The sequence below is a fragment of the Sebastes umbrosus genome, chromosome 12, assembly GCF_015220745.1.
Source record: "Sebastes umbrosus isolate fSebUmb1 chromosome 12, fSebUmb1.pri, whole genome shotgun sequence".
NCBI classification, from domain to species: Eukaryota; Metazoa; Chordata; class Actinopteri; order Perciformes; family Sebastidae; genus Sebastes; species Sebastes umbrosus.
The window spans coordinates 32,253,015-32,269,686 of NC_051280.1; the positions used below are offsets into that span (position 1 = coordinate 32,253,015).

A 16,672-nucleotide genomic window follows, 5' to 3' on the forward strand; every position below is an offset into this window, starting at 1 on the left:
CTTTTGCATAATTGAACCAAAATAAAATACACTCTTTTTCTCCGTTTCACTCACTCACTCCTCGTCGTCTCTTATTTCGTCTCTGCCTGACTGACACACACTAACAGTCTACCTTGTCCTCGATCCAGTGATGCTGAAAACCGAATCAGACTAACAGGGAGGGAGGACCGGGACCCCGGAGGACAGAAAAACCACCGGAGAGGGAGAAGTTCAGCTCCGAGCAGAGACCAAGCGACGGCATAAAAGACACTTCAAAAACTCCTCCGAGAAGCCTTTGATATGCAAAGAGACAATCTTTGAGATGACTGTCCTGACAGCCTCTCATTGTGCGCCAGAAACAAAGAAGTGGCACTTGTCAGAAATTTTTTTTAAAAAAAGCATTCCTCTGAATCCGAACGCACGACTACATCAAATACTGTGAGCTCCTGACAGGCCCGCGGTGAAGGCTGCACATCTCCTCATATATATACACACAGGAGGTAACGCAGAGTTCACTGTGAGCTCACTGCTGCAGGAGATGAAACAACAAAAATAAGCTGCGGCTCTGCACATTTGTCACAAGCTGAGACAAATTTCACAGTGAGCACGAGGGGCTGGGAAATATTGCTTCATCGTTTTATATTGTAGATATTATAGTACACAGTACTGAGTTACAGTATGTAGTGTTTGTATTTAAGACACCCGTCTCCGAATCGTGCCCCTTCTCTCGAATCGCACCGCCACACTACCAGAATGCATTGCACGGCTGCTTACATAGACAATGAATGGGAAGCATGGAAAGGACGGATCCTGTGGACACGATCAGGGTTGTAACGATTCATCTACTACATCGATGTATCGATTAATATTCCTACGATCCAACTACATCAATAGGTAATTGGCAAGTTGTCCTAAATGGGGGACGTATATATCGATATAAAATCGATTTGCAAGGTAAATAATCTATTGGGGTACTAAGAATTTGCACCCTTTGCCAGGGTAGTGGCGTAGAGGGAGACGAGCACCGGTCTGCATATGCAGAGGAGCCATTCTGCAGGGCGTTAAGTGACGAGGTGTTATCAATCCACCTGACGAGAGCGGCTTCACCCACAGGTGCACATTCGAGTAAACTGAATTGGATTTTGGACTGTTGGTTGAACAAAACAAATAACTATTTGGCTCTGGTAAAATGATGGATGGGCATTTTTTTAACTGATTAATTTAATCAATAATGAAAGTAATTATTAGTTGTAGTCCTAGTAAAATTGAATATCATCTGCATAGAAAGCTATTATCTCCCCAAAGGGGGTTTAAGTACAAGGCATGACAGAACCCAGAAATAAACCACAAGCCAGAGTTGCAGGATGAGGACGACACATAGTTTTACTGTAACTTCCAGTGGTGGCTCAGTGCCAAAAACACTCTTTAAACGCTTAGCTTCTCCAATATGAACCAACATTTGCCTTTATGTGCAAAGAGCTAGTTAGATATGGTTTGGGATGTCACATCCTTTATGAGCTGGTCTCTCACTTCCTCCATAAAGAAGAAAAACTCAAGCCGGCGCTGCTTTCTCTTAAAATCAAACCACCTCAGACAAAAAAAAACACCCAACATGTCAGCACGATGCCTCCGGGGGGGCGGACGGGAACGCAGACAAATGAATGAAGAAGGAGAGGATGGGGAGGATGTTTTTAATGGGCCACACAATCAGAAGCTCGTCATCCTCACAAACAGGCGATGCGTTACCACAGTAACACAGTCTCTCCACAGAAAGCCACTCATTCCCAGGAAAACAAAATAAAAAAAGACAAAACAACAAACAGGCGACACAACTGAGAAGATCCCATGCACTGCGAAAAAGAAACGTCCATCTTAAGAAACCACTTGCAGCGAGGCTTAAAGTCTATCTGCAGGCTCAGATTATTTCTGTTTGACAAACAGCTAACACGTCCTGTTAGACGCGTGATTTTAACACCATATGTCCTCCTAGAAAATGCAGGTTATTTACGGCCACCTTAGCATAAAAATAACAGTTTAAATCTTCAACTGCAGAACAGGTTTGCTGTTAAGTCAGACGTTTTCTTCACAGTGTGATAAAGTGCACACAACTCAATGACTTGAATCACGAGCAGCCGCGGGACTTACGTTCTGCTTCCCCACGATGTTGTCGAAGGGAAGCTCCGGGCTCCAGGACGCTTCGTTGAAGGTGGTGCTGCTGGCCCGGCGGTCGGACGAAGTGGCCGACTCCTTCATGATGTCCTCCGGCAGGCTGAGCATGCTCTCCTCCGGCTGCTTGATGAGGTACGTCTCGATGTTGTGGCGGCGGAGGAAGTCGTTGCGGTCCTTCCCGTGGCCCTCCTCCACCTCGTAGTCGCCGTTCAAACAGTCCAGAGCCGCTTTGGAGATGTGAATCCTCCTGTGAACGGTGACGGGAAGAGTCCAGTCAGATTTATTTAACAAGGAAATGCAACAACGTAGCGCAACAACGTAGCACAACAACGTAGCACAACAACGTAGCGCAACAACATAGCACAACAACGTAACGCAACAACGTAACGCAACAACGTAACGCAACAACGTAGCGTAAAGAGAGTCCAGTTCGATTTATTTGGGCATATTTAAAGTGTTTGGTGACTAGGGGCTGACTGACACACGGCTCTGACACTTTATCACCTTTTAAAGTTAAAGTTAACATCCCATTGGAGTGCTGTTTGTGTCCACCTGATACGCAACAGCATAACGCAACAGCATAACGCAACAATATAACGCAACAACGTAACACAACAATATAACGCAACAAAATAACAACGTAACGCAACAACGCAATGTAACAATGTAGCGTTACAACGTAACTTAACATAACTTAACATAACTTAACATAACTTAACAACGTCGTGCAGCAACGTCGCGCAGCAAGGTAACGCAACAAGGTAACGCAACAAGGTAACGCAACAACGTAGCATAAAGAGAGTCCATTTGGACTAGGGGCTGACACACAGCTCTGACAAATGATCACCTTTTAAAGTTAAAGTTAACATCCCATTGGAAACATCTTCAGCCAGAGAGGAGCAACTTATCAGTGAGATGTGCAGGTGTGAATGAAATCCTGCACAGTGTCAGGTGGTCCAGTATGTTCCAGCACTTATTGGAGGGCCCATGTCGGATGAGATGGGCCCCCCCACGTTATGCAACTGGAGCTCAGTATAGAGGCCACAGGTCTGGGTTACAGCGTGGCTCAACAGCAGATGCTGGCAGGATATTTAAAACCAGCAGTTATAGAGAACTAATCCCAGCCCGTGTCCCGAGGCCAAACAGCCACATCAGAGTGAAAATGCAGATATCATTTGGCAGAAAGACACTTCAAACTGATGACAGCAAAATATCCACATCACTGTGTATTAAACTCCAAAAAAACACCCATTTACTTCCACATTCCCAAAGGAAATGTTTATTCCACAAAGCTCAGACTTCTGTGATAACACTAAAGTGTACTGGTTCTTGTTTGGACTGCAAAAATGTGTATTTTTGTAAAAGAGAGGCAGAATTTAAAGCCATGACCTCTGTTACAAAACCAGCTTCTTTACTGGGAAACAAATACAAAAGTAACAAAAAACATACACAAAGTATAAAAAATAACAGCTCTGAAACTAAAACCTTTAAGTATGGTTAATATGTAAGCCAGTCGCCAGAAAAAAATGTTGGCATTGGAAGTTTCTGCAAACCACGGGATATGTTGAACGTCGACGTTAATGTAACAACGTAATGCAACAAAGCAACAACGTAATGCAACAGCGTAACGCAACAGCTTGTTTTAATGCAACAATGTAACGACATAACGCAATAATGTAACAACGTAACGCAATAATGTAACCACGTAATGCAACAATGCAACAATATAACAATGCAACAATATAACAACGTGACGCAGCAATGTAACAATGTAACAGCATAATGCAACAATGTAACGCAACAACGTAACACTGTAACGCAACAAAGTAACGCTGTAACGCAACAAAGCAACGTAAAAATATAACATAACATCATAACGGAACAAAATAACGTTAAAATATAACGTAACAGCATAACGTAACAGCATAACGTAACAGCATAACATAACAACATAACATAACAGCATAACGTTAAAAGCGTAACTACCGTAAATAAATAACAACCACCCTTAGCAGACCTTCTTATATAACATAACAAGCGTAAAGTCAACGTTTACAATTGGTTTCACTCAGGTAAAGGTTCTGTGTGTGTTTGTTTGACCCGTCCACCACCCCTCCCACTGTCACTTACTGGACTTTCTCACTTGTTATACTCATTATTATACCACATAACTCTCAATAACGATCACTTGAAACACTTCGTCACTTGCTCTAACTGAATGCAAAAAACATGTCTCTGTTTCCTGTTCGTCTCCACAACCAACAACCAACAATCAAATCAAAGACAAAATCCACCCAGAATGCTTCTACTGGGTTTACTCACCCTGGGATCCCTCCAGACTCCAGCTTGTTGGCGATGTCCACGTCCCAGGACCAGACGTCGAACTGCCACTTCCTGAGTCCCAACACGCCGCACAGCACGGAGCCCGAGTGGATCCCGATACGCATGTCGATGTCGTGTTTCGTACGTGACCTCACATATCTGGAAGAAAGAAAAAAGGGTAACCATCAGAAGGGATGCAGTAGTCGCTCTAACAGCAAATATATCGTTTTTACTACGGCTGTCATGTTGTTGATGTTTTAACGCCACTAATTTCTTTAATGTATTAAAGCAACTTGTGATTTTTAGGTTGTAGGTTTAAAGCTAGAGTGAAGATACTGATATCATATGAAACTAGAAAAACCTAAAGAATCCATCGGTACCAACCATGTCATACTAGCTTGTCGCGAAGGAGGGTAAATAATGCTTGGAGGGAAAATCTGTCACGGTCATTTTCAAGGGGTCCCTTGACCTCTGACCTCCAGATATGTGAATGAATATGGGTTCAAGGGGACAAGAAGACAAGAAGACTGACCCACCAACCCTTCCATTAACAGCCGACCCACTCTACCTGAGCTACAGCTTCATTATAATTCATAATAAATTAGTGATAAATGGTATAAAACATGCAAAGACACTGGTGTGGTCCTTTAAATTGAATACTACTAATAATAGGGTTTTATATTGTAATTAAAATGAATCTTTAAATTGATAAAAGTAATGATGAAAATAAATATTTAATGATGAGCATGTATATTTTAGTACAATATGAAAAATGTATATATTTAGTTTTTTCCTTTCAGCAGCATTCTGTCTGAACTATTTCAGGGTGACTTTGGGTCACTGTGCACAATACAGTCTGTGTGCATTAATTCAGCATATCAATATACATGGAATCGACCTCCTGCAAAACAGAGATAACGCTGATGGACAAACAGTGTTCATAAATTTATCAAGAAATGAGCAACAATACATTTCACGCGTATCAAAAAAAAGAGGTGGAAAACATTCTCAGCAGACTCTTCACACGTTAGTACGTCTGTTTCTCATTTCATACTTTATTATCTCTGAACACAATAAAAACAGGACAGACTGAGGCTGATAAGGAGGCTGTGAGGAGAAAAACACCTCCCGGCCTCATTTCATGCTTCATAACAGCAGTGATGAATGTTGAGGTGAAAGGCATCCTGGGAGATTGTGACAGGTGCTTAAAGTCAGTCGACTGCTGAACGACACACCCCGGGGGCTGGAAATTAACTCAGACAAACTGCAGTCAGTCACGACGATGACGACGACGACGACGACGATGATGATGATGATACTTTATTGACTCTGCGGGGAAGTTCGTCACCTCCCTGTGGAGGTCAGAGGTCAGCACCACGGCCACCAGAGCTCATCACAGTGACACCCATCTTACAAGCATCGACTACTACTAGAACATCACATGTATTCACTCATAAGAAGCAACGCAGTCACCAGAAAACATGCCGGCATTATACGAATGTCGACGACATTCAACGTATCCATGGTTTGCAACAACATGGTTTGAGTTAAGATAATGCAGCGTGACGCGACAGCGAACAAAATCAGATAAGTTGAGTTAAGGGTTAAAAAGTGGATTTGCTGTGCTGTTTAGAGTTTCCTGTGTTGAGGTTTAGTCCTTCACTCTGCTGTTGTACGTCTCTCACTGCCTGCTGTCATCACGATGGAAGATCAACACTATCCAGACATGTTAGTTTTTGCTTCGGAGGTTTTTCTGCTTCACCAAACACTTTGGTGTCAGAGCGACCCACAGCTCAGACAGACTGTTTTAGTATTGCGTAACATTATTTCATAATTCATATGACTCTTGGGTGACACTTATTATGTGTTTGTACATGCGGGCTAATAGCTGCCTTTGTACCAATTTAATAACCCAAATTTACTGGATGACCTCTTGTTTCTTTTTCAAATTTTGTATTCTTTTGATGATGATGATGTTCACAAGAGGTGAGCTAATTAAGAGCCAACAAAGAGGTCTAGTGCCTCGTTCATCCACACCACCGATGCATATCAAGATGCGACGTTCCTCTTAAATCCTGGAGGTCAAACATGAGTACGGAGCAGGTGAGACATGCTGTCCTGTATTGTTGTTTGTTATTGAGTGATATGGATATGGAGCAGTCCGTTTCAGGATTAAAGCTCCCGTACGTTTAGAGTTTCAGAGTTGGGACTCTGTGAAAGCTCAGCGCAGGCCACGCCTTCAATTATGCGTAACTTTAAGCCTTAATATAATCATAACGGGTGAGTTATATAAAGATTCACCCCCAGTACAGTTGTCATGAATGGAGAAATTAGCTGTAGAGACCAAAACCTTTTTTATACCAGGCTGTAAACATGTTTATTTCTGCTGTAAAGTTGGGTATTTGAACATGGAGGTGTATGGGGATTAGGGGCGGGAATAAAATCGATTATGATGATAAAAACGTTATCGAATGGCGGTAACGTGGCGGTCACAGCCGACAGCTCTACGACTGTAGAGCACCCAGATACTGACATTTCTGTTCTCTGCATTGAAACGGCCTCGATGGAGCTGACCATGGATGAATAAAGAGAACGGAGCTGACGGGAGAGCTAGAGACCACCTTGGAGAAGTTACAGGAAGTAGTAACTACGTCTGGTTTTCAAAATAAGGTGTTAACAAAGGGAACTGTATATACAAAATACATCTATGGAAATAAGATTGATTGGATTATATTTACCAGAAGTATAAAACATTACATGACCCTCATAGATTAAATATAAAATACCACTAATCTGTGAGGGAAATGTCTTTATTCTTTGATTTTTGGGTTGTTGGATAATAAATAATTCCTTACAATGACTGATATGTTTGACTTCAGGACATCTCTGACTACATACATTTTTACTGGATTAATTTAGATATTTTCCAAAGTAAAAGTTCCTAGAAGTGTAGGATTCAGCTTTTTCCCCATGGTCTAGTGTTAAAAAAGTTAACAGAAATCACAATAAATGTTTTCTTCTTAGCAATATTTAATCACATTTAGGCACCATTTAAAGTCAAATCAGCGACCAGTAGTTCCTGTTTGTAGTGTACTCGTGGATTGGAGTCAGAGTCCACATAGATTAGATGAACAGCATAATTCCATTTTTGACATGAACCTCACCAGCTGCAGACACTGGGTTTGATGAGAACTAACTATAACTGTGTGTCTGCAGCATTCACGGATCTGTTACTCAAAGCGTCCACTCTGGTCTGTATTTCACCAACACGGCTTCTTGTACTGCTGTGACAGAGTGCTACTGTCAGTGTGAGCACCTGCAGACCTTTGTATTTTTAGCTCCTTTAATTAACGTTTGGACACACGAGAAGAAGGCAACATGGACCGAGCTGCACTTTTTGCAGCACAAAGTGGTCGCCTGTAAGCAGCTCACCATATTGACTTAATAGTATACTGTACAAATCTCACAGTTTATCCATCACTAATCCCTCTTTTTCCTCTAAACATGAGGCCTCCTCTCCTCCCTCGCTGTCACGCTGAAAGTGATGCAACGGGGGGACAAACGGCGACAAAGAAGATAATCGAAATGAAAAAAGGCCTCGGGCTTTAAGAGCACAAACGCCGGGGTCAGTGAGCCTTTGCAGGAGGAACTGCAGGCTGACTGTGGGCTTTATTTCTGCCGCACACATCCCTCTCCTACATGCACTGAAGATTACAGTCAGATATGTGTCATGATTCATGAGCTTGTGAGATGTGTAAATCCCTGTTGTGTCATTTCTAAAATATGATACCATCACTGAGAGTATTTTGTCTTCCCGTCTCAGCGATGCACGGATGTGTGATGTGTTTTGAACCGCGGTGATTTTATGTATTATTTGCGACTGATATTCTGCAGAAAACACAGCCGGCGGCTGAATTCTTGCAAATGCAAATATTGCAGAGGAAGCTGCTTTCAGATCACAGACCTGGCGTACCGAATGCTGTGAGAAAATGAGATAAAAGAAATGTACGGATAAAAGCACTGCTGTCCGACACCTCGGGGGAGGGGAGGGGGGTTTGACATGTTATGATTGGAGCATATTGTTTTATGCTAAATGCAGTACCTGTGAGGGTTTCTGGATCAATATCTGTCATTGTTTTGTGTTGTTAATTGATTTACAATAATAAATATATACATACATTTGCATAAAGCAGCATATTTGTCCACTCTCTCCACGGCTTGTTTAGGACTCCAGACCTGAGTTGGGACTTGAGTCACAGACTTGAGACTTATTTGTGACTTGCAAAACAATGACTTGGTCCGACCTCTGGTAGCCTTTACCCAGTGAAATGTCACCACATCAGTGAATTTAAACTACTGCTTTCAATCTGAGGATACAGTATATATAGATGTACACATTACATGGGATTTATTGTTGTTTTTGTTTTTTTTTACCGTGGTGTCGAATTTGGTATCGAGAATCGTGGAAATTCACTGGTATGGGTATCGGCTACTAGATTTCTGGTATCGTGACATCCCTAATAGGTATAGATGTATGCAAATAAATCATGACCTGGATGTAAAGTCAGGGGATGACTTAAGTTATTTAGTGAGGGACCAGATTTGATGGGAACTCATCCAACAATCGTTTCCGTATTTCAGTTTGAGCTTGCGGTGTGAAGTGTTGGAGTCTCCGTCCCTAACGGTTACAGTTACAGGTGATGACAACCACACCAAACAGCATGATGGAAGCAGACGGTACCTGATGGTTTTGATCATGCTGAGGCCCATCTCCACACAGCAGTGGGCGTGGTCCTGTCTGGGCTCAGGTAGACCGGACACGCAGTAGTAACAGTCCCCCAGGATCTTTATTCGTAGACAGTGGTTCTCCTGCAACACACCAGTCACATCAGTTCAAAGCAACACTCACAACATACAATACATTTCATTAACCTTAATACAACACAATATACCAATATACGTTATTGAAAATAGAATTTCCATGTCATGCTGGTTCTGTATTAACTGTGAAATCCTGACTGGCCGAGCATGACGGTCTGAAACGCTCTTCAATCTAATATCAGACAAACATACAGTCCCACAGAGTGAATGCTGAATCAATTATTCGCTCTGTTGTTTTCAATGAAATATTAATCCGGCTACTGGAGTTTCTCTTTATTTAGCTTTCATGAGCGTTGGCAGGCCTGAGAGGCTGTCGCAGACGGGATGAGCTCAGAGAAAAGATGCAGCCGAGCCGCGTCACCGTCGGGTTTTAGAGGGATTTAGAGACTTGTTTTTTTCTGTAAGACATGGAGCGTAGAAATGTTTAAATCTGATCAGGAGCTGTGAGGAAGATGTCATCAAACTGGGGTAAGAACTTTAAAACACAGCGCTCCCCTCTCCGTCCTAAGCCCCTCCCACCAGACGAGCGTGGCCGTATGCACGTTCAACGGCGAGCTCTGAAACCAACGTGAAGTTCTCTGCAAATCCGAAACTGTGACTGCGTTTATTGTCGACCCTCTTCGCAGTGTCGGCAGTTGTTGCCAACGCTGGAATAGCAACTTTTCAGCCACTGGGGAGGTGCAGAAGTCTAGTTTATATTACAATATGCTGAAAGGTTATTATGGAATTTATGCCCCAAAACAATGCCTGCCCACCCCTGCTTAAAACTTAAATCTAATCTTACATTTTAAGGCAAGACACTGCAGGCAAAAATGTTTTTCATGCACGGGTATTTTTTAAGATTTTGTGCTATTTTGCTTCCATAACACATCTTCTTTCAGACTAGTGGAAAGACAACATCCAAAATATCCAACACAGTCTCACAGCAGTTTGTGAAATAGTCACGAAATTGAATCCATTTGATTTGTGTACACAGACACAGAACAGATAGACAGATAGAACAAATCCAGCATGTCGTAACTTTAAAGTGATACTAAAATACTGATTACGGGCAGTTGAATATCCTGAAAAACTACAGTTTCCTGGAAAATGCACAAATTAAAATCACTTGAACTTAAATAACAATCCTGTATTTCTTTGGCGATTCTGTCAAATCAAACTGCCCGTCTCTCCGTAACCGACAGCCGTGTGGATTATGCTGCAGGAGTAGTTTTAAAGGTCTATGAATGCTCTAATATTGTTTTTTGGAATCAGTAAGTGACCTATGTGAAGTATTCAATGCTGAAAACACAAAACAGAGCACTTAGAGAAGTGATAATGTACATGCATCTGGAGGTTAACAGCTAAAATCACTTACGTGTGCGAGGCGGTCGAAGCGTGCAAAGAGTTCATTCAACATTCGCACCAGCTCCTGCGCCGACAGCGTCGTGGAGAGGTTAGTGAAGCCTTTAACATCTGCGAAAAGAATGCTGAATAAAATACGGAAATGTCACTTTCATATCCAGATCAGTTCTTTTAACACCATCCAAATACTTGTAATAATATGTAATGCTACTGAAACATGTAACCTGGATAAGTCAGGTCCTGTTTTCAATGTACAGTCTGAGATGAAGATATGTGAAAACACAAAGTCCAGTGATGATAAACATGACCAGCTGTGACCTCAGGTCACAAATGAGAAGCTTCTCTGACAAAACTACAGTAGTATCAGTTAGAAATGTTGATGTCTATCAAGTTCTACTGTGACTGAAGCTGCAACTGGAGCTGTCATGGTGAAGGAATTTCCCCTGCGGTGACAATGATTGGCTCAACAGCGCAATATGCAAAAAAAAACAATTTATCCTGATTTTAGTGCTATATAAATAAGTTTTATTGTTCGGCATTAAATATTATATATATTGTTGCTTTTTAAATGACAAAGATGACGGTTTTAAAACAAAATTAAATACTTGTTTATTGTTAAATGCAAGACACAGAAGGGCAATGAGGCACAGCGTTGTTTTAGGTGTGCGTCTGGTTGCTGTGATACGAAATATCGTTGCTATGATACGGACTATCGTTGCTATGATACAGACTATCGTTGCTATGATACATAATATCGTTGCTATGATACAGAATATCGTTACTATGATACAGCATATTGTTGCTATGATACAGAATATCGTTGCTATGATACAGAATATCGTTGCTATGATACAGAATATCGTTGCTATGATACAGAATATCGTTACTATGATACAGAATATCGTTGCTATGATACAGAATATCGTTGCTATGATACAGAGATTACAGCATTACAACAGTAAATGAATGGGAAATATGAAATATGCAGAACATTAGAACATCATTTAGGAATAAAGCTTCTCGACAGTTTGGCTCATCACAGCAGAAAAAGGTACAGCAGGTGAAACTAATGAAGAAAACATCACAACCCAACTGGTGGCCTCACCTGACATTCTCATAGCGGTGGATGTAGATTCTGTGAAACTGGTGCTGGAGGTGTTCGTCCTCTACATTTGTCATGTCGTTGATCATTTCCAAAACTACAAAACGTGGCAGGACTGATAACACCAGTCTCTCCTGTAGGGGGTGGGGTGAAGGGAGAAGAAAAAAAGATCACATCAGTGCTCTGAAGCAACAGAAAAGACGGATAATAATCACATGTTTGGATATAATGAAAAGGACACCTGCACTGACTTCTTATGAAGTCATTTTTGTTGATTGCTGACTCTTTTTTGGCCGAAAAGAATCAGCCACTGAGGTCCAATATTAATCAGCTTGTTTCATGAAGGTTCTAGTGTAGGTTTAACAACCACAGCTCAAGGTGTTCTACTGTTTCACGGGGTGTCCCCCAGGCGTCAGTATTGGGTCCACTGTTATTTATCATTTACCTCCTTCCCCTTGGCACCATCCTCCGTCATCACGATGTCCACTTTCACTGCTATGACGACGACACACAGGTCTACATTTCAACAAAACCCACCGCTGCCCTGCCACCCACCTCCCTCGCCACCTGCCTTCAGGACATCAGGAGCTGGATGAGAAGGAACTTTTTAAAGCTCAATGGCAATAAAACCCTGCTCATCGTCTCCAAAAACAACCTCTTCATTGATGGCTTCTCCATCAAGCGCCTTGGGGTCACCCTAGACAGCACCCTCTCCTTTGCACCCCACATAAAAAATGTCACCCGGACTGCTTTCTTCCACCTCCGCAACATCTCCAGACTCCGCCCATCCCTGTCTCATCCCAGCACAGAAATATTGGTCTTTGTAAGGTGCCCTTCGGTGTCTTGAAAGGCGCCACCAAATAAAATGTATTGTTATTAATATTATTATTGGAAACAAGTTTTATTGCACTGGCAGGTTGTTTCACTTCTTTAAAGAAAACAATATTTTGACATTACAATATTATATTTATAATATACAAACAACAATTATGCTTGAGATCTTTTGCAGCAACTTTGAGTTTGTAAGTTTAAAAACGTGACATATGTACATTTCCTAAGAGTTAAGTGTTCTACAGTGAATAAACAGATTAAGAGCAAAGAGGAATTAAAAGGGAGTCAAAAAAATGGGAGTATTAAAGAGGCAAACACGAGTAAAAGAATCTTGTGAAAACAAATTACATAAAGGCCTGTCTGTGAGAAATGATTTAAACGATGACTCTGCCAGCCTAAGCTCCTCCAGCAGCATCCCTTCAAAGCCTCCAGGCCCGCAGGAACCAACGACACAAACAACCACATTTGTCTCATGTTTTTTTTTTTGTAATGACGCACTGTCCACTTGGCAAAAGCAGAAACAGATTTGGAGTGGGAGCCGTGCAGCGTCCCCTCGCTAGTTTTTGTCCTCGGGGATCTGCACAAGCAAACTGTCTCCATCAGATACTGAATACATTCAAACCAAGACTCAAGTTATTCAATCTCACAACGCATCGGCTATCGGTCTGACGACCATTTAGCCTCTGGGGGCAACGGACAATATTCCTGGGGTTCAGGTTTAGCCAGAAGATATCCCCGCCGAGACTTCCTCTTCTGTGCTCTCGTCATTGTTTACAGTCCGATTAGCAACTTGAGTTGGAGTTGAGAGACGACGTCTACGACTGGATGGTTTCATGTTTCAATGCAGATTGATTGAAATAGATTTTTTTAATGCCGGAATCGATGTATTTGCTTCATTTGAGTCTATGTGGAGGTAGAAGGAAGTTACATCTTTTATTGTTGTAGTCTGAATAACGTGACGTCATATCCGTTCCGTATTCGTCAACCAAACAAACCGAAACGACAAAACAGAAAACGTTGGAGGGTCAGCGTGGAAAACACTACACATCCAGTAAAGGATGGAAACACTTTGGGTTTCACACATGGCAGGAAAAGCAGAGCTAGACATCACGGCTAAAGCTGCATGCTAACTCTGTCACGGACAGGAAACGTTATCGTATGGCGGTAACGTGGCGGTCGAGCCGGCTGTCGCTCTCATCTCCGTGGTCAAATGGGCCGATGCTACGACTGTAGAGCACCCATATACTGACATTTATGTTAAATGCATTGAAACGGCCCCGATGGAGCTGAACATGGATGGATGAAGAGAACGGAAATAGAACGGAGCTGACGGGAGAGCTAGAGACCACCTTGGAGAAGTTAGAGGAAGTAGTAACTACGTCTGGTTTTCAAAATAAGGTGTTAACAAAGGGAACTGTATATACAAAATACATCTATGGAAATAAGATTGATTGGATTATATTTACCAGAAGTATAAAACATTACATGTCCCTTATAGATTAAAAATAAAATACCACTAATCTGTGAGGGAAATGTCTTTATTCTTTGATTTTTGGGTTGCTGGATAATAAATAATTCCTGACAATGATTGATATATTTGACTTCAGGACATCTTTGACTACATACATGCTGAAAATCAAACATTTTTACTGGATTCATTTAGATATTCTCCAAAGTTTTAGTCCCTAGAAGTGTATGATTCAACTTTTCCCCATGGTCTAGCGTTAAAAAAGTTAACAATATCGCAATAAATCGTAATATTGAATCGCAATACATATCAAAACAGCACCCAAGTATCGTGATATTATCGAATCGGGAGATAGCAACTTGAATATATGAACATAATATGATGTTGTTTTTGTCCTGTTAGGTTCGTTATGCAGACTCTCCAGTAAAAAATAAACCTCCTGTGAACTCTGTGAAGCTGCCTGACGCCGTCTGAGAGCTCTGAAGAGCCTCTTCAGACCTCCAGCATCCTCTCTGCTCCATTCACTCTCTACTGAAACACACATACATCTATCTTCATTCATTATTGTCACACCAAATGAAAAACAATCCAGAGACGCTGTTTCATCGCTGCCTTCGTTCACACACACACACACACACACAGGAAACCGGTCTGAACTGCCAGTCCGTTCGCATGAAAAGGTGTATAAATGCCACAATAACGCGCAAAGCTTTTAGCGTGCAATATTGACACCCTTCTTTATTTCCGTGCGTTATTTGTACGCCATGTATCCTGTACTGACTGCAACGTAAATGCATCGGCATATAAATGCTAAGGTAAGAGTTAGTGACGTAGTATAAAAAACGAGAAAGAGTGCTTATTGTTACGTTAGTGACGCTTGTCACATGTTTTTTTATTGACGTTTGTGACATTTTTTCTGTAATTGCGTTAATTTGTGTGTTTCACTTAGTTTACTTACTTATTTTAAGCCCGACTTTCACCACATGGACTGTTTAGCTGCATGCAACCAAAGCCTGCTCGAACGTGATCGGTCAAAACTACTCGGACTACAAGCGGACTAAAACCTGAATTTTTCCAACACAAAAATGTTGTCCCATTGCCTCCAGATTCTGGATTCATTTGCTGAATCTGTACAAGTTTCAGGGATGTCGGTTCACAACATGCTAATGTTAAAAAAAAAAACACATCACGTTATGTAACGTATTGGTTACGTTGTTTCCGTACGTTTTACTTAGTTTACTTACTTATTTTAAGCCCAACCATGACGTTTTCCCTTAACCTAACTGCGGACGTTTGCTAAATCTAAAATGCGTACTCATGACGTGTGTAATGTTGTGGTATTTAACCCCAGTCGCACAGCGGTTTGTGAAATAGTCACGAAATGTAATGTATTGATCCGTGTACATAGACACAAATTTCAAATTTTTTTCGTGATGGTCAGCACAAAATCAACTCGTATGTAATCAACGTAATTGTGAATGGGGAAGAACAAAAACGACGATGACACCACGTAGGGAGGAGGTCGGGGTGGATGGGTGGGTGAAAAAAACAGAACTTTCGCCCAGGAGACCACTATTGGTGCCCCGTGCGAGGCCACAAGTCAAAGGTTATTTATTTGTCACATAACATCCATAAGTTACAGCACTTCTGGAGTTATTTTAACCTAAACCAGGATACTTTCTTTAAGCTAACTAAGTAGTTTTTTTCAAGTAACTTCCGGGGTTATTGTTATAAGTGGGGATGTCTGTAAAGGGGAGACTCGTGGGTACCCACAGAACCCATTTTCATTCACATATCTGGAGGTCAGAGGTCAAGGGACACCTTTGAAAATTGTTGCCGTAAGTTTGGAGCGTTATTTAGCCTCCTTTGCGACAAGCTTTCTTTCCAGTTTGATATGATACCAGTATCCATACTTTAGCTTTAAAACTGCCCGCCACAACCTTAAAAACGCAAGTTGCGTTGATGCGTTAAAGAAATGAGTTGCATTAAAACAAATTTGTGTTATCGTTACGTTGCGTTAACTTCGACAGCCCTATCCAAATAACATTTTAATGTCAGGTGTAAAGAGGGTCTTATTTCACTTTTTTATTATATACTCATGTGGTTTTTTCATCCTAAAATATCCAGCGTCAGTGATGTCTGAGACATTATTAATTCCTTTTAATGTTGGTTAGGTAGCTTTTTCAATATGATTCTATGCATATTTAACAATAAAGGTACTGCAGCTGGTGATGCTGTGATTTTTTTAACCTGAAGCTGATTGGACGGCTCCTCTATGGACGCGACCATCAACCGAGTGTGTAAACTGTGTAAACTGTGTCGGAGGAGAGAGCAGGTGCTTCGCCTCGGCTCCGCTGTGTTGTGTGTGTTGACCTGCTGTCTGCGCTGGAAAGCGAAGAGCGGTGCATCCCCCAAATTAAGGTCTAGACAGACAAACATTCCAGTGGAGCGTTGCTAATGCTTCGGCTGCTGCATCGCAAACCAAACGCTCCGGGGGTCTGGTGGTGGAGGGTCACTGCAAGAAATGTTGATTTGATTTAGTTTTCTACAGAGGCGTCTTGAATGAAACACTGAAA

The 16,672-nt window shown here is 41.7% G+C and overlaps 1 protein-coding gene across 1 annotated transcript in view; it reads right to left on the bottom strand.

Moving 5' to 3' along the window:
* The window catches only part of adcy8 (adenylate cyclase 8 (brain)), a 93,832-nt gene that overhangs the window by 37,045 nt on the left and 40,115 nt on the right, over positions 1-16,672 (bottom strand). Inside the window, 5 exon segments of the mRNA XM_037787730.1 lie at positions 2,125-2,395; positions 4,471-4,629; positions 9,212-9,339; positions 10,709-10,820; positions 11,801-11,931. Of these exon segments, the coding sequence (XP_037643658.1) occupies positions 2,125-2,395; positions 4,471-4,629; positions 9,212-9,339; positions 10,709-10,820; positions 11,801-11,931 (801 nt within the window).